General features: G+C 40.1%; 3 protein-coding genes across 4 annotated transcripts; 2 read left to right on the top strand and 1 right to left on the bottom strand.

Moving 5' to 3' along the window:
• Nucleotides 1-15: 15 nt before the first annotated feature.
• zgc:162297 (uncharacterized protein LOC555865 homolog) lies at nt 16-7981 on the top strand. The gene is made up of 6 exons (XM_053421448.1): nt 16-538; nt 955-1037; nt 1156-1336; nt 1648-1798; nt 3798-3925; nt 7005-7981. The coding sequence occupies exons 1-6, from the start codon at nt 466-468 to the stop codon at nt 7193-7195; spliced, it is 807 nt and encodes a 268-aa protein (XP_053277423.1). The 5' UTR covers nt 16-465; the 3' UTR covers nt 7196-7981.
• si:ch211-260e23.9 (uncharacterized protein LOC555795 homolog) lies at nt 7531-13146 on the bottom strand. The gene is made up of 4 exons (XM_053421460.1): nt 12985-13146; nt 11620-11763; nt 11373-11529; nt 7531-8576 (listed from the first exon to the last, which is right to left on the bottom strand). Exons 2-4 carry the CDS (start codon nt 11741-11743, stop codon nt 8348-8350), a joined length of 510 nt encoding a protein of 169 aa, XP_053277435.1. The 5' UTR covers nt 11744-11763; nt 12985-13146; the 3' UTR covers nt 7531-8347.
• A 3646-nt stretch (nt 13147-16792) lies between these two features.
• On the top strand, nt 16793-20701 carry LOC128438739 (protein C19orf12 homolog). 2 transcript variants are annotated; one of them, XM_053421414.1, is made up of 3 exons: nt 16793-16915; nt 17846-18020; nt 19146-20701. In XM_053421414.1, the coding sequence occupies exons 2-3, from the start codon at nt 17861-17863 to the stop codon at nt 19409-19411; spliced, it is 426 nt and encodes a 141-aa protein (XP_053277389.1). In that variant the 5' UTR covers nt 16793-16915; nt 17846-17860; the 3' UTR covers nt 19412-20701. The 2 variants fall into 2 exon arrangements, with proteins under 2 accessions (XP_053277389.1, XP_053277398.1); XM_053421423.1 differs by having other exon boundaries at nt 16824-16915; nt 17782-18020.
• Nucleotides 20702-21784: the final 1083 nt, after the last annotated feature.

Raw genomic sequence — 21784 nt, 5'->3', positions numbered from 1 at the left:
GAAGTGCCCGGGCACCGCGTGGCTAGTCTGTCAGATGTAAACAAAAGCGCGGTTCTGTGGATTCGACCTGAAATAAGACAGCACAGGGCAGAGGAGCGAGAAGTAGCCACAGCTTGTTGTGATGCGGACTTGGAACAGGGTTGTCAGCCGCTGCCACTCTCTGATATTCAGCCAAACCTGAACTATGCAAACCTGTGGATGTTTCTGCCGGGGACGCCCCATTCACTGCGCGGGTTTTATACAAGCCCTCACATCCTTCTTTGTAAAAACACTTTTTAAAAGTTTTGTTTTTGATCTAGAAGCCTGGTTAATGGTGGATGCTTGTTTTCTGTACCAAGGCTTTGGGTCGATTTTGGCGACGGTAACATATTTGACCTTTGGTCAGTCACGTGATCTCCATGTTTAAAACGCACACACAAAAATGGTTTGGTCTCTGCTCCCTGATTGCCTCACTGAAACTACAAGATGAAGTTTTTGGATCTTTTTGGACGATTAAAGTCTGTGGTTATTGGAATGATCCATGTCAAAGCATTACCAGGTAAGATCACAATCACCTTTGTTCACGTGCAATGTTTTCAGTGGTGGAGGAAATAATAGAAGTGAATAATAATAGTGTAAAAAAAATCCTCCATTACAAATGTCCTGCACTGAAAATTCAAAAGAGCACAAGTATTACTAGCAAAATATACTAAAGTGTAAAGAATACTTAATGCATGGAAATGGCCTCATAAGAATGTAATATAAATATTATATATAACAGCATTAAATTATCTTTGGCCATGCATTAATACATAAGAAACATTTTTAGGGTTAGAATGTAAAAGTGAAAAGTGGAATGAAATGACAGTATAAGTACTACAAATATACTTACTTAGATTGTAGTGCTATAAATCCCACGCGCTATCATTTTTGATGGATTCTACTGTATGTAAACAAGTTTCTCATTTTCCTCAGGCACCCCCCTGGGGTGTATGAAAATATCACAGATCATTGAGGAGGCATGCAGGGAGGCATCAATCTACCGTGATGCAGGGATTGTAAGTTATCTCACATTGTGTCCTTATGTATCCAACTGTCACCTGGCAGACCGGTAATCATTTTTTAATGAATCTTAACTGTGACAGATAAACCATTTGTTGTAACCTCTTCTCCAAGGATGGTCTGATCATCGAGAACATGCACGACACCCCTTACTCATTCTCTGTGGGCCCTGAGGTGTGTGCCTGTATGACAGCTGTGTGCACTGCTGTGAGAAGCGTCTGTCCGATCCTGCCACTCGGAGTCCAAATACTGTCTTCTGCTAACCAGCAGGCAATGGCCGTAGCTCTGGCTTCAGGTTCATACTCCAACACACCAACTAATTTATGCTTACGAGGCTGAAATCATCTGCTGGTTTAAGCTTGTAGAACAGAACCGAACGGAACTAAGATCTTCAGTCATGTTTTATCACTGCCAATGTTTAAATAGACAAACAAACATCACAGCAGCTGATATCACTGTGTGGTCACCCATTCTTATTAATGATGTGTTGTTCTTCCTGATCAAAGATCAGATACTTGTATGTCCGATATCACCTGTTCTTGATGCAGTAGCTACCAGTTAGTTAACTACATCATTCTAATGTTTGTGTGGTTTGTATGATCACAGGTATGGATTTCATCAGGGCGGAGGGTTTTGTCTTTTCTCAAGTGGCGGATGAGGGCCTCTTGAATGCTTGTGCCGGAGAGTTACTGAGGTATCGCAAACAGGTCGGCGCTGAGCATGTGCAGATCTTCACTGACATCAAAAAGAAGCACAGGTGAGGTCATCGTCTGCACTGTTTGATTAGAAAGTTAAAAGCAGAAAACCCACTGATAGACAGCAAATACCTGACCACATATTTTACACATATAACTGTAGCTGTTGATGTAGGACTGCTTTTATTCTGACGATCCTGACATAATTACCAATGGCAGGACTTACCACTGACCCAGTCCCTTACTGCTACTAAATGAAGATCCATACCAATATTTTTGGCATGTCTAGAAATAAAACATTAGTCAGGGAGATTTAAGGTATTTTTAAGTTCATCAGTAGCTTTAGTTTGGCTGCCATAATTTATTTTATTAAACTGCTACAGGGGAAACATTGGACTTAAGTCAAGTGTTGGAATGAAATAAGGTTCAGTTCTATCATCACACACACATGTAAGAATAAAAACATGTTCACCAAATTGCTTATAGTTCAATAATGCTGCTAAATGAAAGAGATTTCCAGGTACAGCCTGATAGACAAATACTTTTGTCTGTTCCTAAGCAGGGGATCTTTATTGTTTTCTTCCCACTCTGTCTCGCTCCCTTCCTCTGCCATCTGTCCCTCTATGTTCTCCAGGTGTAGTTTGGGATTTACATTACTCTGTTTGCAGTTTTCAGGGATGCAACTAATAATAAAGGTAGCATTAGTTTTGTTATAGGCTATTTTCAATGTGTCTTCATTGTCGACACTTGTCGTGAATTCCACCCATTCTGTTTTTCTTTATTTGAAGTACAGCTTAATTAGATCCCTGCGACAATTCGGTTTTATTTTAATTTTTATCTCAGCCATCCATAATTTTACTTGGTTTATTTTTCTGTATATTTTATGATTATATATGAGACTTCACTTATTAATGACTAATAAAAATATGAAGAATTTCACACATAAAATTGTCTCAGTAAAAATAAGGCTTGTGAGGCTTGTGGAGGAAACACATTATTTATTACAAAAGTATGTATCGACTTAATCAAGTTGAAGAGAGTTGCTTAATAAATGTATTTTTCTTCACCTTTAGTGAAAGAGGGAGATTTACAGAGCGTTAATACATATTTTGTTAGTAGCCTGGCCAAAATTAGTTGGTCAATAATATCGGTAGATATGAGCCTCTCACAGACATTTTGCATTTATGTTTAACAATTTGAAAACCTATTGTTTTAAAGAATGATCAATGCAGAAGAGAAACTATGTTTATATTTGAAATGAAGCAAAATAATATTTGTATCATTAATTAAAGTTTAAATATGTAGTTGCATTTGTCTGTTGTCATGGGAATTTCTCAATAGTCAAGCACAAGTCATTACAATGTCTTTCTGGAAGTTTATTCTACATCTGCAGATGGGCATCATTGTACAAGACCATGGAATCGATTTCACACACTGAGCAATGACATACAAGAAAAGCAGCACTTTATACATCTCCAAGCCCCTCCTAGAGAGGAGACAAATGTTATCGATCAACCTCTTTCATGTTAAGCAATAGGTGACCAATATCCTGTCACCTACTCTTTCCAAGACCCTTGGAATGTAACATCTGTTTTCAAGATCCCTTTCCTAATGTTTACAACCACAAAATCCTCCGTTCTTTTAAGTCTTTGTTAGGTGACCCTGTCAGTGAGGATGTCATATAACATGTTTGAGTGCAACCCTGACTTCTCAGGCAACATTTGTTATCTTTCGAAACATCAAAGTAGTTCCTCATATCAATCATTGCCCTAATAGTAAAATTTCTATCACAGTGTGTTTTAAAAATATTTATTGTAAAGTTTAGTGTAAAACTATAAAAATTCAAGCCTCAATTACATTTCTGTGTCATGAGGGTTTTTTCATATCAACATCCTAGAATCATTGTTCTATATTTTTATATTTAATGTAGGCTATACATGTGTTTGATCAGTCAAGGACTGTCCTTGACAAGGAGTCAAGGACAAGTGCTCCTTAAGATCCGGCTCTAACAAATGCCTCCACTTTAATTTAGGCTAAGTCATTGTATGTGTTGTTCCCCAGCGCCCATGCCCTGACATCAGACGTGAGCATTGAGGAGACGGCCCGTGCTGCAGAGTTCTTCCTCTCTGATGGACTCGTCATCACAGGAGCATCCACTGGTGCAGAGGCTGACCCATGTGAGCTCAAAGGTACTTCTATAGAAACACCATACTTCCACAACCTGGAGAATCATGTTTATCAAGTCAGCCTTTTTTTGTCACTGTTTGACACTTTGGTACACTTGGACAGTAACATATGGCTATAACTGATGTTTCACCATTGATTCTATTGAGTTAGCTATGATATTTTTATTTCAATCATCTTTAGTTTATAGCTGGTGGCACTTCTCTTAAGTGGAGAAGTGCCACCAGTCACTGCCCATTCTGTCCAGCAGAGGGCACAATCACCTGCAGTTATGTCCTTATCCTATGAGGGTTCCTGTCCGCAGTGTTCAGTGTCCAGTGGTGGTTATGGGACAGGACAAACGTCGGTAGGCACCCAATATGGCAGCCGCACTGTGGCTCAATTTAGGATTGCTCTCACCTTCTCTCTCTCTCTCTCTCTCTCTCTCTCTCTCTCTCTCTTACACACCCACACACACACACAGAGACAGACAGACAGACAGACATTGTTCTACTTCTATCTTACTGACGACACTCACTGGCATAATAGGTAGGCTCTATGGTCAAAATGGTCCTCACAAAGTAAAAGTACACACACACGTAACCACACACACACACACACACACACACACACGCACTATATTCAGTGTGGATGGATATGAAGTAATATGAAGCCTGAAATGTCTGACCTCCTCTGTGAGGATAAACAGTTTTTCCATCAGGCAGGACAGGAGCCTCAGCTCCAGGTAGTTGCTGACTTGGTGGTGGAGGTGGAGGATGGTGGTCGTCAGCCTGCTGGTGAACACTGAGCAGTGTACACATTACTCAGTCCACTACTTGTAGAATTAAAGAAAATGGCTAATTATCAGGAGATTGTGCTCAACAGTTGGGATTATTATTCTAGTTTAAGTTTACACACATGCAGAAGCACACATAGTATGAATACTGTTCATGAGAGTACCACTGAATCACGCATCATTGGTTCCAGCATTAATGATGACTGGATCTAAGGAAAGTCAAGTGGAGGAAAGACACAAAGCAAAGACTTTCTTGTGCCGAGTACTTTAATGTTGTGCTACTTTATAAACCTCCACCACACTTCAAGTGGTTCACTGTGATTTAGTCAAATTCCGTGGCTGCACTCATAAGCCTGTTTTTACTTCCACACACCCATTTCCCACTGTACAGTGTAACAGCATGAAGGGAACAGGTGCACTTAGTGAAACAGCTGAATGTCATGACGCTGCTCCAGGGTCAGTGTCATGGCCTCATGGAACACTTGTATATGACGCAAATAATGTTAAGTACACCTGTGCTGTTTTTTACTATGAATAGTCAAAGTGTCTTCCATGAAAAAGAACAATGAAAAATGATGTTATGTTTTAAGTTGTGTAGCTTGACAGTTATCGCTCATAGCAACAAACCCACAGAGATGTATTATATGTTTAGTCTGTTGTCCTCTGCACTGGTTTTGGCCCCTTATAGCTCATTGATTGTTCCACTGTTTTAGTATAAAGCTCAGATTCATTAACGATTCATTAAAGTCAATATTGTACATATTGTATTATTAATGAACAAACACATGGAATTATGCTGGTGCTGCTCCATATCAAGTCAATGAGAGAAAAGGTAACTTTTTGTTAATATGTTCAGGGTATGAACATTATCAGGTGACAGGTCACAGTTGCATTTAGTTTGTTTTTGTTGCCCAGTGGACAAAAGCTGCTTCTTTAATAGAACAAAGAAATACTTAAGAATCCCCTTAATGTGAAATACCTAGCTGGAAGCTATAAAACTGTTCTAATGTGTGTGGTTAGTGATAACCTGGTGTCAAATTTGGTTCATTTTAAACAGGCAGCTGTTTTAAGTGAGCTTATTTTAGAATAGAATAAAACCTGGTATATTCCCCAGAGGTTGGTGGATATGAAAGTAGAGTTAAAAGGATCACAAATCAATATTTACATATCTACTTAACTTGTAAATAAGGAGCTGTTTCCAATCAAATTTGTCACATCAATCTGACAAGGGACATAATATCTCATCTTGCTGTAAACCAAAAATATAATAAGTCTACATAGAATATATGATACGGAAGTGTTTTTGCATTTTGCATCTAATCCTGTTGTACCTTTACTTAAGTAAGATTTTCAGTCTTGTACTTGTAGTAATAAGTATTTTTAATTTAAAGAATATAAAATTGTTGTATTGCGACTTCTACAGATCTGAATACTTTTATTACCATTGACAAAGCTTTGTATTTGTTACTTCAATAATTTTATTTTACAGCCACTTCCTTTTCAAAATCATTGTTTTACGCAAAACATAAGAGCGTAAAAAAATGTGACTCAGTATATACGTACATTTTTCGATAAATTAATAATAACATTCCAAAATGGGCCAAATGTTACCTAAGCACCTGCACTTCAAATTCTTTACATAATTTACCTAGTAAACCAAAGTAAAATGAAGCATTTTAACTTTTAATGGAATCTTTTCCCATGGTAGCAGTCCAGCATAATTCAAATTCTTCACTGGATTTATCTGTGGGCTGGGATAAAAGACCCCCAGGTCGGTATCGGCCAGGGGTCAGTTGGTCTGAAATCTGGACAGTGGACAATCCCTCACATAGCTAGGGCTGTTATTTTAAGAAGCTTCCAACCGACACATGCAACACAGTAAACACTTTGAGCTTAACAGGCACACAGGCTTAGTTTTGTACTCTCAAATGAGAGCAAACAAACACACACACACACACACACACACACACACACACACACACACACACACACATGCACTCTCTGTATGGAGGTTGGACTCTGCTGTGTGCAAAGATCACTGGGTGACAGTCCCTCTCGTTTAAGCCCCCTCTCACCAGTACCGCAGACACAGTGGGGACAGGTGCAGAGGGCTACACTACACTGACATGAGCTTAGATGCAATTTCCATATCCATTTGGGATGATTTGATTTCAAATGCATCCAATGCAATGAGCTGGTGAGAGATGGGTATTTTATAAAGCTTTTGTATGACTAAAAAACGTGATGTTGCTGAAATGATTATTTTTAATGATTTAAAAAACTGGTTTGCTGTTTCTCTGCTTTTGCAGAGGTTTCCCAGGCTGTGAGAATCCCAGTGCTGATTGGTTCTGGAGTGACCTATGACAACATGGAGCGCTATCTTGATGCAAATGGAATGATCATTGGTTCTCATTTCAAGGAGGGTGGCCACTGGGCCAATGCAGTCCACCCAGAGCAGGTGAAAAGGTTCATGGGAAAGATTCGTCGCCTTCGAAAATGACTGGTCCTATTAAAAATGCTCAATTGTACCTTCAAGTCTTACAAAGTTTTCACTTTACCTCAAAAAGAACTCAGAGAAGTGTAAAATCTTGACTGCTGTAGAAGGTAACATTAGTTATGAAGCTCAGTGAATCATAAAGCACAAGGGTCAGGTTTCTTTATCTAGGTCACATCAATTAATTAATTATATCATTAGGAGATTAATGCAGCTTGAATATACTGACAAGAATGCCATATGAATGTCAATAACTGACTGTTTTAAATGATATTATTTTTAGAAATACATGAGCAATCATGAATTTGTCATTTATACTGCCATATTAAACAGAAACCAGCTTAAGAAAACAAGATTTATTTGGCTTTTTTTTAACATTTTTATAAATACACACAAAATAGAAAAACATAATATTCAACTGTATATACAAATGTGAGTCAAAAATGAACAATTTGCGTGGATTGAAAAAAGTGGGTACCAGCCGAAAAATATAAAACGGTACACTTAATACAAAACTTTAATAGTGGTTTTGTAATTACACTCTAATAAAAATCAATTTGTAACAAATAACATTCATTGTAGGGAGTTCAGAGATATTCATTTCACACGATATGAGTACTGTACAAGTGCACATGTTATTAAAGTAGCTTTTAATATACTTTACACAAGAACGTCTAAAGCTAAGGCACATAATATAATACACATAGAATACAATCATGGACTAACCACTCAGAGTCTGGCAGCATCCAACTGCATCATACGTCAGAGCAAAGAATTCTACAGGATAGAATTGTTCTTTTTAGAACAGTATCAAACGCTGTAGCAGTAAAAACATGTCACACACCACAACAATGCAAACAAGTCGCACAATTCAAATCATTGAAAATGTACATATGCTTATATTTTAAAAGGAACTGCACACGTTACTCATGTTTTCAAATGTGAACGACTGACTGTCGTTCATGCTATCAGGAGATTGAGGTTCATTGTTCTCAGCTTTTTCAGAAGTGAGGGCTGCCAACGTTAAAGTCGAAAATTAAAACTGTTACAGTGTAGTGAAACCAGAGTATTGCAGAGTCAAGGCACCATGCTGCTCACTGGGCTGTGGTGGAGGCAACCTGAGACACAACCTCTCACAAGCAGTTTCCTTACTGCTTGTTAGTAGTTGCAGAGGCGCTGGAAGGGCTGCTTGAAGTGGCCGTAGCGCTTCTCTGCTGGGGAGAATCGCATCTTGGCTAAATTCTGCCTGTGAAGGGAGCTGCGGCCCAGCTTCTTCCTCTCAGCCTGAGTCCTGGCCCTCTGGACAGCCAGCAGCTGGATGTTGCAGGGCAGAGGGATTCCCCAGGCAGCCAAACGCCAAGAAATGTGCTGCCTCACTGCCACTGGCCTGTACAGACACATGAAGGGATGTTAGAGTATGTGTTGATACTATGTTAGGTGAATAAACACCTGAGTAATTACTGTGAACCAGCCCTGTGTGAATGTTCTAAATCCTCTGTCCTTCTCAAAACTAATGTAAGACTTAGACCAAAAATAGAATGACATTTTGTCAAGGTTTTGAATGATCCCCTTTGTCAGGAAATCAGATTTGGGGGTATAGTGTTTATCAGCATTACAATGCAGCAGATATGAATCAGTAGCTCTTTAGTCTATCCATTAAATATGGTTAAATATGAGGCGACCCAGTTTGCTTATGCCTTATGATTTGTGGTTTATTTGCCAAACATGTCTTGACATGGTGCAGCGATTCTAGCATAAAACGCACAAAAAGAAAAACGTATCACTTTTGCTGCTTGCAATCTTTGTGACTAGCGACCATCCTCTAGCTATAGCTACATCCAGTATTTAACCACCCAGACAGAGTGGTATCGATCCTCTCACAACTCTCTGTAAGAATACCAGTGAGCATATCTCCTGATGTGCCAAACTATTCCTTCCTGCCGACATTGACAACATAACCATTCAGTGACAGCTGAGCCACCAGGTGATTCAAATCAGTTCTGGCACAGAAACAAATAAGAACAAAAGGAATGTGAGTGATCTGACCTCATCAATAGCTCCATAACCTAAGCACTACAACAATTAAGAAACACCTTGTATGATACGGAGGTCGACAAAGAAACTTCTCTGTCCCTCATGACCTAAACCTGATCTTAAATATAAACAAGGGGAACAAAGCCTCAAATGGCAACTTGAGGTATAACTTGAGAATTTCAGGTGACCTTGGAAAGCCAGGTCATCGTGCTGTGAGACTGCACAGATATTAGGGTTCAGGGAGGCTGGAATCAAGATCCGTACGCTGGTAACGTGGCCAGCAACAACTTCAGCAGGGCAGTAGCGACTGGATGCCAAGACACTGGCTGTGAGACACAAATCTGACAGATGGAGGTGGAGGGGAGGCAAACCCGAGCAGTCCAAATGAGAAAGCAATGCAAGTGGACCTCCTGGAAAGGAGTCAGAGAGGGAAAGAATTTGTGGGCTGACATTTTGGCGATGGAGCCCAGCAGGATAAAGTTCATCCTCCGTAGCATCTATGACCTTCTCCTAATTCTAACAAACCTTTTTCCTGAGGGGACTAAAACAAGACCCAAGCTGCACATTGTTTGGACAACTAGTCACTGTGAAACACATATTGTGTGAGAAAGCACTCACAAAGCAAAGGTACAGATGGAGACGCCACAAGGTCCTGGCAGTAAAATCTTCAACTGGAAGACAAGGCCAAGAAGTTGAACAAAACACTCTTCCATAAGCAGAGAGAGAGAGTCTGGCGCCCATGATAGGGGCTTGGAGCAGCAACAGACTAGGAGCAGACCTCAGAAGATGCCTCATCTCCCCTAGGAGATTTACTGATCTGGGTCAAAAGCACAAGGAACATCACCATGATGGAGCTGGTGGTCAAAATGGAAGTGAGGATAAAGTAATCCTTCCATCCAAGCTCTGAAAATTCCAGGCACTGGTGAAAGAATGGACTTACAACAGATGGAAGGTTAAGGATCTACCTGTGGAGGTCAGAGCAGGAGCATTTCCAGGCCAATCACTGTGATGAACACAGGGCTCCCCCCAAAGCCCCAGAGACAACCCACATTTTATCAGTCGAATCAGTGCATCAAACTATGTAGGAAATCACCACGGCAGGCTGTAAACCCGAGTCTTGTCTCAACTGAGCCAGTTACGCCAAAATTCCACATTGGTCCAGCAAAATGGGGGTCATTCTCCGAGGTGAACTCGAGAGTAACCAGGCAAAGATGAGACACAACATCCTTACTCTAGCTTCCAGCTGTTTCTCTATGAGCAGCCGTTCCCATGAAGGAAGAGAGAAAACCTAGAACTAGCTTTCTAGACTGATAAGCTGACAATGATGACCCAAGATATCTAAATTTAAGACTAAGTATTAAGGACAGGATGACCCAGGCAAATCATATGATTGATCTGTATAGATGAGGAGCTCTGTGATTGGTCATGCCATGAGGCGTTTCCCATGGTGAGATACTATGCAAGGTTTGAAAGAGATCTACAGGTTCATGAGGATACTGCAGACAACTTAATATCTGTATGTTCAGTGGTGCACTTGGATTTTATAACTGAACTAGACACTTAATTTAATTCACTGCGTGGAAATCTCATGTTTTCATTTCAAAGGTCACAAAAAGGCATTATAGGGCGAGTATAACAGGTAAACGTGATATTTGAGGTTGTGCGTGTTGTGACTATATCCAGTAGTTGAAGTGCCTAATCTCCCCTTTACCAAATACAATAGTCAAATGCAGCTCATGCATGAAAACATCAGTACAATTAATCCAATAGTTTACGTAATACTTTTAATACTTAAATTATACTTTGTTGATAACACTTTACTTTTAATTGACATTCTGAATGCTGGGCTTTTACTTGTAATGAAGTATTTTAACATTGTGTTACTGCTATTTTGGCTTAAATAAAGGAGCAGAATATTTCTTCTTCCATTGAACATATACGATAAGCTGATAGACAATTAACTTCTCAATATTTAACCTTTGCAGGTGAAAACCACTATACCTCTCATCTTATATATTATTCTATATAATCTATAATGATCCCATCTTAAAATGTTTAACTTTATATGTTGGAATCTCAGTCAGGAATTTTGTCCTCAAGATCTAAAACAAGTGTGTGTGTGGGCTGGAGTGTTTGAATGGATAATAACCTGGGAGTGTCCTCTTCATCTTCGTCAGAGCCTTGCTCCTCTTCCTCCTCCTCCTCCCCACTCATCCTGGGTCTCATCTGGTAGACAGACATGCTCGGGTGCTCGATCAGCAGGTTCTCGAGTGGATCCGCCTCAGGGACTGACAGCGACCCGCTCTCTGTGTGAGGGACATCCCGGTTCGAACAGATCAGTTTTCATCCCGCTGTAAGCTGTGCCCTCACTGACCCAAGAATGTTAGAAGTCTCACCTGGGAGATTAACAAAGATCCATCCTCCCTCCTCAAACTCCATCATCTCCTCAAAACCATCGTCTGCTGCCTCAAAGTCCTCGCATGTGTTCCAAAGCAAATGAGAAAGAATCTTTCCAATCATCTTGATGCCTCTGCTTCGCTCTGTAAATGACCAAACACAAGCAGGTAAATCACAACTATGCAGCAAAGTCACTGGGAATAAGTTTTGGACGTTTTGTGGACTCAAACACTTCACCCACCCCTTGATCGGCATAGTGGTGAGTAGATGATGAATGGATTTTCATTTTTGGGTGAACTATCCCTTTAACTTCCTCTGAGCTTGTGTCTTTAACAGTGCAAATAGCTCCCCTTGAGGCTGTCTCAGTAAACACCCCAAAGACATGTCTAGACACCTGCTCTACTGTATATCAACAAGTGCTTCCATTACGCATGCTTAGAAACCTGAGCAGCCTGAGTTATATCTGCATAAAGGGGGGGTGGGTGCAAGTAATGGAATGTAAAGCTTGGAGAACATCATTTTGCAAGAGGCTGGAATTACATGCATTATACATCTGTTATCTGTCGTCCATGTTAACATTAACATATCTCTAATTTGTGACCGCAGCTGACTGACTGAGATTTCAACACTGGGTTTCTCTTAACTTTTATTCCAGCATAACGTGAAATGTTGTGTAAATCTAGTGTTTGTTGATAGTCCTTGGTCCAGGTTCCCAGGATACTCTTGGATAGTCTCTTAATATTACTGATACACGCTGTTGTGTGCAGAACTTACACAGAGAGGTCAACCTGACCAAACAAGTGAGAGAAGTCACAGTACTGGATTTTAAATAAGGTTTAATGTAGGTAAATGTTTATATGCACAACAAATCTTTCTTTTTGCTCAGCTGTTTTACAGTATCGTATATACAACACGATCTACTATGGCCACAACATATCATGATATATTACAAGTATTATTAGTACATTTCCTCTGCTGTTGTTTACCAGATCTACATGTGAGACAGTTCTTCCTCGAGTGCCTGTCTGCCTGCTTATCAGTGTATGTGTGGAGTCTCCCTCCTTGTGAGCAACGACAGACTGCTGGACACTGCACCCCCCCCCCCCCCCCCCCCCCCCCCCCCGTCTGTCTGTCTGTCCACAGATCAGCTGACTGCGCGCACACAACAGTGTCTTGAAATCACAATGATCACAAAAGGAGACTGTACAGCTGCAGTAAGACGAGTGTACACGACAGAGTATATTCAGTGAGAATAACGGAGGCTGCGGAGTGATCGCACAGCGGACACGACTGGAGATAGAGAACAAAGACAGACGGACCCCATGTCTGACATAAAGACCACTTCTTCTCCCACTCACACTCACCTGCTGGAGCAGGAGTTCCTCTGTGTTCGGGAGTGGCCACGGGTTGTTCGGAGACTCTGCGGCTCTGCTGCAGCTCTTCACACTTTGTTTTGACCTCGAACTTGTTTGTGTCGGAGAATCCTCCCTGCGTCCTGTGACGTCAGCACAGAGCCCCGCCCAACGGGGCTGCGTCACACCAGGCGTAAGCCAATCACACGCACCGAGCTGTGGCACATATTGACAAATATTGACCGCGACGGAACACTTTATATAATATAACATTATATAATATGACTTTATTTACTATCACTTTATACAATATAACTTTTTTTTAAATCATATTTGTGTGTGAACATGGCTGAATGTTGTCAGAAAACTGTCTTCGAGCTTATAAACAAAACCTAATGTTACAGAACATATTTCCTGTCGTGGACTAATGTTTTTCAAGCCTCTGTTCAGTGACATATACGTTTATAACATTTATATGTTAATGAATGATACACGTCAAATGTCTCAGTCAATCAGGAAGTGTAAAAACTATTTAGCTTTTTGAATATGTTGTGTTTTTGTGATTTTCCTTCAGCGTATACAAGCGCTGTACACGCACCTGGCGCTAGGAGGCGCAAAGCAAAGAGTTGGAGGAGGATAATAATGTTGTTGTTTATTATAAGATTATTCATAAAGGCAGCATACGACCATAAATACCCGAGCCTTATGCTACAAACTGTTTTGATAATGAAGTCAGCTCCACTGAAAAAAAAAATCCAAATCACAAACAAAACAATTAAATGTTATTATTTATTTGGTAACGCAGTTCCTCTAATGTGAATGTGTGAATGTCATCATGGCCACAGACTTAAATCCTGAATTAATGATCATGGATCTTACAGGTACTGAAGCTGCCTTCATCTACCACTTTCGCGGTATCAAAGCCTAAAATAAATGAATAATTGACATGAATATCAAGCTTTATATTTCCCTATAACAAAAACAGTCAAAACTATAGACTGTATATAAACTTTTTAAACGTACAATTTCATTTTACATTCGCTAATGGTGGAATAAAAAAATGTAACCTCAAGAGAGTCTTTGCGGAATGTACCCTACAGTTTATATAAAAAATAACCTTCAGAGAACATTCCTAGAATGTCCTGCGATGTTCTCTATAGAAGTGACCTTAAGAGAACTTTTAGCTGACGGTGAATCTGTCTGCTGGGTTGAATCAGTACACTTATTATAGTTGGCAAACATGCAGCTGGTATTCAGGGGCGGACTGGGACAATAATTCAGACTGGGAATTAAACTTGTTTCCAGGCCACACTTCAAGCAAAGCACCAGACCTCTAATTTTGTGGTGAGGTGGTGAACCGTCATTGTGAAGTGAAATTAGTCTGTGGAAGCAGGTTGTTTCTCAATGAGAGTCTGTTATTTGATTGTTTGAATTAAGATTTTCTTCATTATAAAGTGTATTCACACAATGGTGATGAGAAATGGAAATAGTTTTGTGTGACTTCTTTAAAATTAAACATTTATTTAGAAAAATGTCACTATGCATCAAGAACATTAAAGTCTAACAATTGGAAAACACACAAGAGATTGTCTTTTTGCTCCACGGGCTCATGGGTCAGGTGCCTCGGAGGAGACTCAGCAGTTCTCATCTAGAGAGGAGGAAGAGGAAGACGAAGACGATCCTCCAATTCCCATGAAGACCAGGCTCAGGAAGCAAGTTGAGAGGGAGCGAGAGAGGGAGAGACAGCAAAGGATGCCAGAAACGATCAGTGTTTCTGACGGAGAGGAAGACGTCAGCCGTCCTTCCCAGTAGAACGTGTAACAAGTTTTTTCTTACATCAACTCTCTGCCAGGTACTGATGTGGCCTCAGTACTTTGTCACTGAGGATATTGAAAAGGGCTGGTTGTTAAAATGTTCTTGTGTTTTTTCTATTTTGCATGTACTTCATTGGAATGCAGTGCGTTGAGGTTTCAAGGCTTTTGTAAAATATAGTATCATATAAGTAGAAAAATTTACCTATACACAATTGTATGAAAACCCTTAACAATCAAGATCCTTCACATAACAAAGAGCTAATAACCCCATACTATCCAAATAGATCACTTGGCTCCCAAAACACAGGATCTCTTGTGGTTCCAAGAATCTGTAGGAGCTCAGCTACCAGGCTCCTCTCCTGTGGAACCAGCTCCCACTCTGTGTTGGGGAGTCAGACACCATCTCTCCATTCAAGGTTAAACTTAAAACGTTCCGATAGTTAGGGCTGGATCAGGTCAGTCCTGAGCCATCCCTTAGTTATGTTCCTTTGGGCTCAGACTGCTTGGGGAACTCCCATCATGCACTGAGCATTTCTCCCCTTCTCTCTGCCCCATCATTCATTTATCTATTTTACTATGTGTCACCTACTATATGTCTTTTTCCTCCCATACTAAAATGGTAAATGGTTTAGTATTTATATAGCGCTTTCTAATCTTGATTACCACTCAAAGCGCTTCACAGGACAGTTTTACATTCACACACATTTCATACAGTGCATCTATTCGCAGCACTTAGTTATTCTATAGGGGACCATTCAGGGTTCAGCATATTACCAAAGGACACTTCGGCATGCAGATGGGTCAGACTGGGGATCGAACTGCCGACCTTCAGGTTGGAGGACGACCACTCTACCCCTCAGCCGCCATAGTCTCTCTCTCTTCCACTCTCACTCTCTCTCTTTGCAGGTATCTCTGACTCCAGAGCTGTAGGATAACAACTATTATTATTCATAATAATAGCAATTAATAATATCTGTACACACTCTGAAAGATGCATGAGCCTTAACATTCCTACTCAGGACCAGGACAAAGAAAAACAGTTTTTCTGGCTGATTTCTGATGTCACTTGTTAAAAGATGGAGCAGATCATGAAGTGATCTGAAATCCTGGATGCACAGACATTCCTGAAACCACTGCCATGGATTTCTCTCCTGACACCTGCAGTTGTTTTCAGTTGTTCATCAGATTGAAGTCCATTTAGAAAGATGAGCAGTTTGATTATATTACCTCAGGTCATTCCATCGTAGTGATTGTAGATCCACTTATCCATTTGTTTCAAAATGGTTCCAACAAATCTTTGAATCATTTGTAAACAAGCGAACGACTTAAAATTTGCATTGTTACGCAAAAAACGTCAAGGTTTACAAAACTGATTTTTACATTCATCATCAGCAAACAATTTAAATAAATGTGCAAACTAACTGATGGCAAGGTAATTTATTGTTATTATGATTGAATTATTGTCATAATTAATATATACGTTTTTTAAACTTCAAATGTATTTTTTTTTAATACTTTTTGGAATCCCAGCTTCCAAAAAGTGGAACTTATTTAATGATTGCTAGCTGGCCAAACTGACTATTTATGGTGTGTCTTTTCTATTAAGTGTTTTTGACTGACCTGCTGCTCCCTTACTGGTGAACATGCTGCTTCTGCAGCCAAGGCTTTTCTTTTTCTCATCCTCTCTCTATATATATATATATATAGGGGTGCCAAAACAATAACAGTAATATAAATATGAATATTAGACATAGGTAACACAGGGGAAACAATAGTATTGCATATAATGAAGCAGCCAAAATGCCATGCCTGATTATACTGTAAACTCTTGTGTCAATAATGTGACATAGATTTAATATTAACAGGAACGTAAAGTTCAGTGTGTGTGTAAAATGTTTGATAAAGCTATGTAATCTGTGCAGTACTTTAGCTTTAGGATGCTGCGCACTGACCTTCTGCTACAACACCTATAAAGCAGGTCACACACACTCCTGGCCACAAGGTGGCGCTAATGCGCCGATAAGTTGTTGTCAGACTGTAAAGAAAGGAAGGACGAAGAAGTCACAGATCATGGGAGCACATCCATGTGTCGATTAAACTCAGAAGTTTGATAGTTCAGCAGACTGAAGGTAAGAAACTCAGGTTTCACACCAATTGTATTAGAGTTACACTGGAGGGGATGTTTGAGCTGATGTGCTCAGCGCGTGGTTCCGTTTTCAAACCGAGCAGGAACTTGATATTGAAGTTTAGTCAAATCATCGTTGTTTACCACTGTCTTCAGCTCCTAGTGTCAGTAACAGGACTGGACACTAGCTCGTGTGCTGTATCAGACACGGTTTAAACCACACTGCGAAGCTCTGTGACGAACCTCTCACGCCAAACTCCATCAAGAAACTAGTTGATTTAATAATAAACTATGATCATAAGCGTGCAGTCTATGAGTCAAACACGTCCATTGTATTTGTGGTACTATACGAATTGTCAAAAGCCGCGAAAAAGCATTAGGTTACTTTGATATAAGTAAAACATTTTATTTTTTAAAACTGTGTACAGTGTATTTAAATAATTCAACTTTACTTTTATGCTGTGTGGAAGTAAAAGTGAAAGTATTTATTCTTGTCGTGTAGCCTTCGGTGTGCTGCACCTTTTTTTCTTCCTCCTAGTTCAACAACATTCCAATTTATTATGTTATATTATATTACTATGACAGTCCTGTTGGGAGGATTCATCACAGGACTGTAGTTAATTGTATTTGAGCTCAACTTCATCAGCATGAAGTCAGCTGCATTAGAAAATACGGTATGGGCAAACCTAAGTTAGAGAACTGTGGATTTTTTTAAAGAAAAAACTACCAGAGATGCTTATATGACCTGGTTCGCGTCAATGTATTCTTATACTAAGTGAAGCTGTAGAGAAGTTTTACAAGACACTAGGTGTGTTGAATCACAGGCTGAATTATAATAGCTATATTTTAATACTGTTCATTTTCTTTTAGTGATGATGTTAAGTTAATGAAGACTCCACAGTAGAGTTGACCCTCTGCCCTCCTGTCTTGCCAGTGCCTCAACACAGAGATGCCTCCCCACATGAATGACATCATGCGTCTGTGCTGTGAGATATCAGCACACGATCAGATCAAGGTCGCGGTGAAAAACTCCACCAAAGGAGCGATGGTGGCAGGAGGGACTGCCTTCCTAGGTGGGATGCTCTGTGGACCTCCTGGGATCGCTGTGGGTAAGAACTTGCACCGTCACAAAAACACCCGACCTGATCACTGTATTTGTGATGTCATTATATAACAGCTGGTCCACATGTCGCCCACACTGGAGTCGCTTTCAGTCAGGACCACCAAAAGGAATACTGCAGAACTGGGTCTGCACATGCTGCAGAGTTTGTCCTTTCATACATGCACATTGCAGCAGGAGATTCTCCACCCAGACTCATTCACATGCACAGACATCACAGGAGCATTCAGGTGAAGGGTGGAGCAGTAGGCAGAGGCAGGATGTCACGTCTGCTGCGGAGATCACATTTTGTTTACAGCACATCAACTGCGGTGTCGGCTTAATGAAGGAAAGGCCTCTTGACATCTGCATCAGTGTCTTCCACGTGCATGGCACCGCTGTTTCATGTGGAGATATTTATATTCTCAGTGGGTTTTGTTTTGATTTTTGCATCTGTCGCATGTAAAAAGCATAATCAACCCCCCCACTAGCTCGCAGTGAATCCTGTGGAGATTCTCCTGCTCACTCTGTGTCTTTAATTCCTGATAATACAGAGCCATCAATTTAAAGATGTCACCATGGGCTCAGTGATTTGTAATGGTCACTTTTCACCATGTTTCTGTTTCCTGTCAGACTGAGAGACTTGCCGATAGAGTTGCTGCAATAGTTAGTGTTATCTCTGTCCTATAGTAGCCGGACACTCCCTGATTACATAACTTTCCCACTGGCCACACAGTCTATCTAATTTGTTCATAAAACCCATTTGGTTCATTTTCAACAGTAGCACCCACTGTCATGAATTGAATAGAGAAAACTCCACTAATAATTAAACTTGTTTAGTTTAACCATAAACCTTATGAATAACTATAAAATAAAAATAAGACACAGATACAACTAAATCTACAGAACTCGAAGTAAGGAATTACATACACATACGATCTTAACATAAATGCATATATTTTCTGGATTGTTAATTCTGTATAATACGTTTCTATATTGGCAAACATAAACTCAGATACTAATACGTCTGTTAAAGGCTGACACTGATATTATCAGCCAAGTGATGGATCAGTTTGGCTCTAAACCTATAACTGACCCTGTATCCACTTCCTCCTCATTGTTGTGTGTCTGCCAGGCGGAGCAGTTGGTGGTCTCTTGGGCAGCTGGCTGACCAGCGGCCAGTTCAGGCCTCTACCTGAGATCCTGATGGAGCTGCCACAAAACCAGCAACAGAAGCTCTATACTGACATTGTGGCCGTCCTGGGCAGCCTGGACTGGACAGACGTAGCCCAGCTCCTCGCTCTTGTGATGGGCAACGCCACTCTCCAGCAGCAGGTCACCGCTGCGCTGCTCAACTATGTTACAAAGGAACTCAGAGCAGATGTGCGTTATCAGGACTGAGCAATCCTCACAAATGGACTTCCCCAGGTTTTCTAGTTAGAACTGACAAACAGCCAGAACAATGTATTCATATATGTAGACAATGTATTTTGTTTCTGGCTGTTTTACCTTCATGATTGTGTCAAATTAGGTTGTCAGCCTTCACTATCCTCAGAGGGCTGACATCAACAACCAAGAAACCCTTCTCCCTCATGTGGGAACTGTCTTCGAGAGCTGGTGATTCAAGTCGATTGTCTTTGTAGAGGCCGACGTGGACATAATAATAGAAACACCTCTACATACAATAAGGGAAACAGAGACACCTCTGTGTAATGCAACACAACCTTCATCCTCCAAACTGATCATACAGTTGAATCAACATGTCTCTAAAACAGTTTCAATGAAAACCTGTTTTCACACAGGGAGCCCTGCAGATGTCTCACAGCGGGCAGACTGAGGGTCTATGGCACAGCCTCTTGTGTGGCACTGGTTTAGATGAATAAACAAGTTGAATAAGCTTGTCCAAAATTCAGTGAATGTTGACAATGATTACATTTTCATCTTGACTATATATTTTAAGGTTAAGATGCTGTTTCACCGTTTTCCAACATAGAAATGTCTGCAGGGAGGATTTCCTGTGATTCTATTGAATTAGACTGGATTCATTTTAGCAAATACACTGCCAGCTCAGGGTTTTAAATTAAATTAATTTTAAATTAAAATCTCACTGGCATTTTCAGTGGAGACTAGACTATGAGCAATATCATGTGCAGGGCCCTGCTGCTGTTGTGGATTTTCATGTAAATGTGCCTTAACTGACAGTCACCATTGAAACGTCACACACAACCTGTAACCTCTAAGATATTGAGCCCTGGTCATCATTTATTCTGGATTTACAATGTTGTGTTATAAATCACACACTCTGTATCAGGGTGTGGTTAATAGTTGTTACATTTGCAACCATCATACAACTCGATCAGGAAGGCGTCTGATTGGTCAACGAGCCCTTACATTCAGCCATAGGCTTAAACAACTAAGTGTCCTCAGGAAACGAGGGGTCCTGCACAGAGTCAGAGTGAGATCACATGAAGGGACTCCAGGTTGAATTGAACAAACTACTTTTTACCTTGTGCAAAAGTCTGACAAAGAAGAACTGGTGTTCTAAAGACGGAAGGTGCAACACTAAGTATTGATTTGATTTAGTTTTTTTATATATATATTTGTATGAAATGATTGATCATAAAAAAAAAATCATGGCCTTATATTTAAAAACCATTGCTTGTGTTTCAATAAAATAAACATGGGATTCTATCATGCCTTCGACTGATGATTTGACTATTTACAATTCTCAAAACATGTACAATAGTCACAACACACTTTTGGCCCCAACTCTAGAAGTCATATTTTATTGTGGAAAAAATGTTTCATGACGAAAAAACATGACATTTTGAGAGAACTGTTCTTATGTGTGTGAAATTTGGTGCAGCTTGATTGAATTTAAAGTTACTGTTCGGCCTTGGTGGAGATATGCGCTCTACAGAGACCACATCTACTTTTTACATTGAATCACACTTTTTACTGTCTCTGCAGCTCCAAATGAAAACTTTAAGTCAAAAGCACAGGGAGGTGGGGAAGGAGTAAAAACACAATTTAAAGCATTTGTTATTTCAACAATATGTATTTTTTGTATTCCACATCTTCATCTTTGACACCAACAACACATCCGCTGTGAAGTCCCATTAAACAACTGTTCAGTGCGTCTGATGTAAAAACAAAGGAGTGCTCAGGTTTTGTTATCAAGTCCAGAGGAAGATATTCAGTTTTACTTGAAGTTCTGGATCCTCTGATAGAGGCTGAGGAGTGAGCACTGAATAAAGCTGTAGTTACAATATATACGCTTTTTTACTGAAGTGTCCAGCAGTTGATGTTCACTCAACCTGGATTTTTTTCTTTCTAATATCTGGGTTTATCTGCAGAGACAAATGAAAGATGTCGTGCATGTGAAATGTGCTGTTCTTTGAAATGACGCTCATATTGTGTTAGTATACATTTAGTTGTGTGAGAATTGCTACATTTATACAAAGCTCACACATACACACTTCTCATGGGGATATAATTAAAGTAGAAATCAATAACAAAAATCTAATCTGTGACCTTGCTATGGGTTGAACATTAAATGGAAAGTGAATCATAAGGATGGGATGAAATCATTACCTCACTTTATGTGTAGTATCTTTTTTTAGCAATCAATACAGGAAAGTGAGTAGACAAATCAACTGAGTGGTGCCGCCATTTCTTTATATAGTCGTGTCTATATCAGAATCTTCCAAAGCAGAACACACATCTGCACTCACTCACTCCAGGACTTGAACTTGAGTACTCATAAGTCATAGG

Source organism: Pleuronectes platessa, chromosome 1 (genome assembly GCF_947347685.1).
Source record: "Pleuronectes platessa chromosome 1, fPlePla1.1, whole genome shotgun sequence".
NCBI classification, from domain to species: domain Eukaryota; kingdom Metazoa; phylum Chordata; class Actinopteri; order Pleuronectiformes; family Pleuronectidae; genus Pleuronectes; species Pleuronectes platessa.
This window is presented reverse-complemented; position numbering and strand designations above follow the sequence as displayed.

What these genes read in the sequence shown, in the direction of transcription:
- zgc:162297 (XM_053421448.1), top strand. Translation starts at nt 466, where the DNA reads ATGAAGTTTTTGGATCTTTTTGGACGATTAAAGTCTGTGGTTATTGGA. An exon ending in CCATGTCAAAGCATTACCAG is followed by an intron (nt 539 to 954) that starts GTAAGATCACAA and finishes CATTTTCCTCAG; the next exon opens with GCACCCCCCTGGGGTGTATG. An exon ending in TGACCCATGTGAGCTCAAAG is followed by an intron (nt 3,926 to 7,004) that starts GTACTTCTATAG and finishes CTGCTTTTGCAG; the next exon opens with AGGTTTCCCAGGCTGTGAGA.
- si:ch211-260e23.9 (XM_053421460.1), bottom strand. Translation starts at nt 11,743, where the DNA reads ATGATTGGAAAGATTCTTTCTCATTTGCTTTGGAACACATGCGAGGAC. An exon ending in GATCTTTGTTAATCTCCCAG is followed by an intron (nt 11,530 to 11,619) that starts GTGAGACTTCTA and finishes TCCCTCACACAG; the next exon opens with AGAGCGGGTCGCTGTCAGTC. An exon ending in GATGAAGAGGACACTCCCAG is followed by an intron (nt 8,577 to 11,372) that starts GTTATTATCCAT and finishes GTGTCTGTACAG; the next exon opens with GCCAGTGGCAGTGAGGCAGC.
- LOC128438739 (XM_053421414.1), top strand. Translation starts at nt 17,861, where the DNA reads ATGCCTCCCCACATGAATGACATCATGCGTCTGTGCTGTGAGATATCA. An exon ending in ACCTCCTGGGATCGCTGTGG is followed by an intron (nt 18,021 to 19,145) that starts GTAAGAACTTGC and finishes TGTGTCTGCCAG; the next exon opens with GCGGAGCAGTTGGTGGTCTC.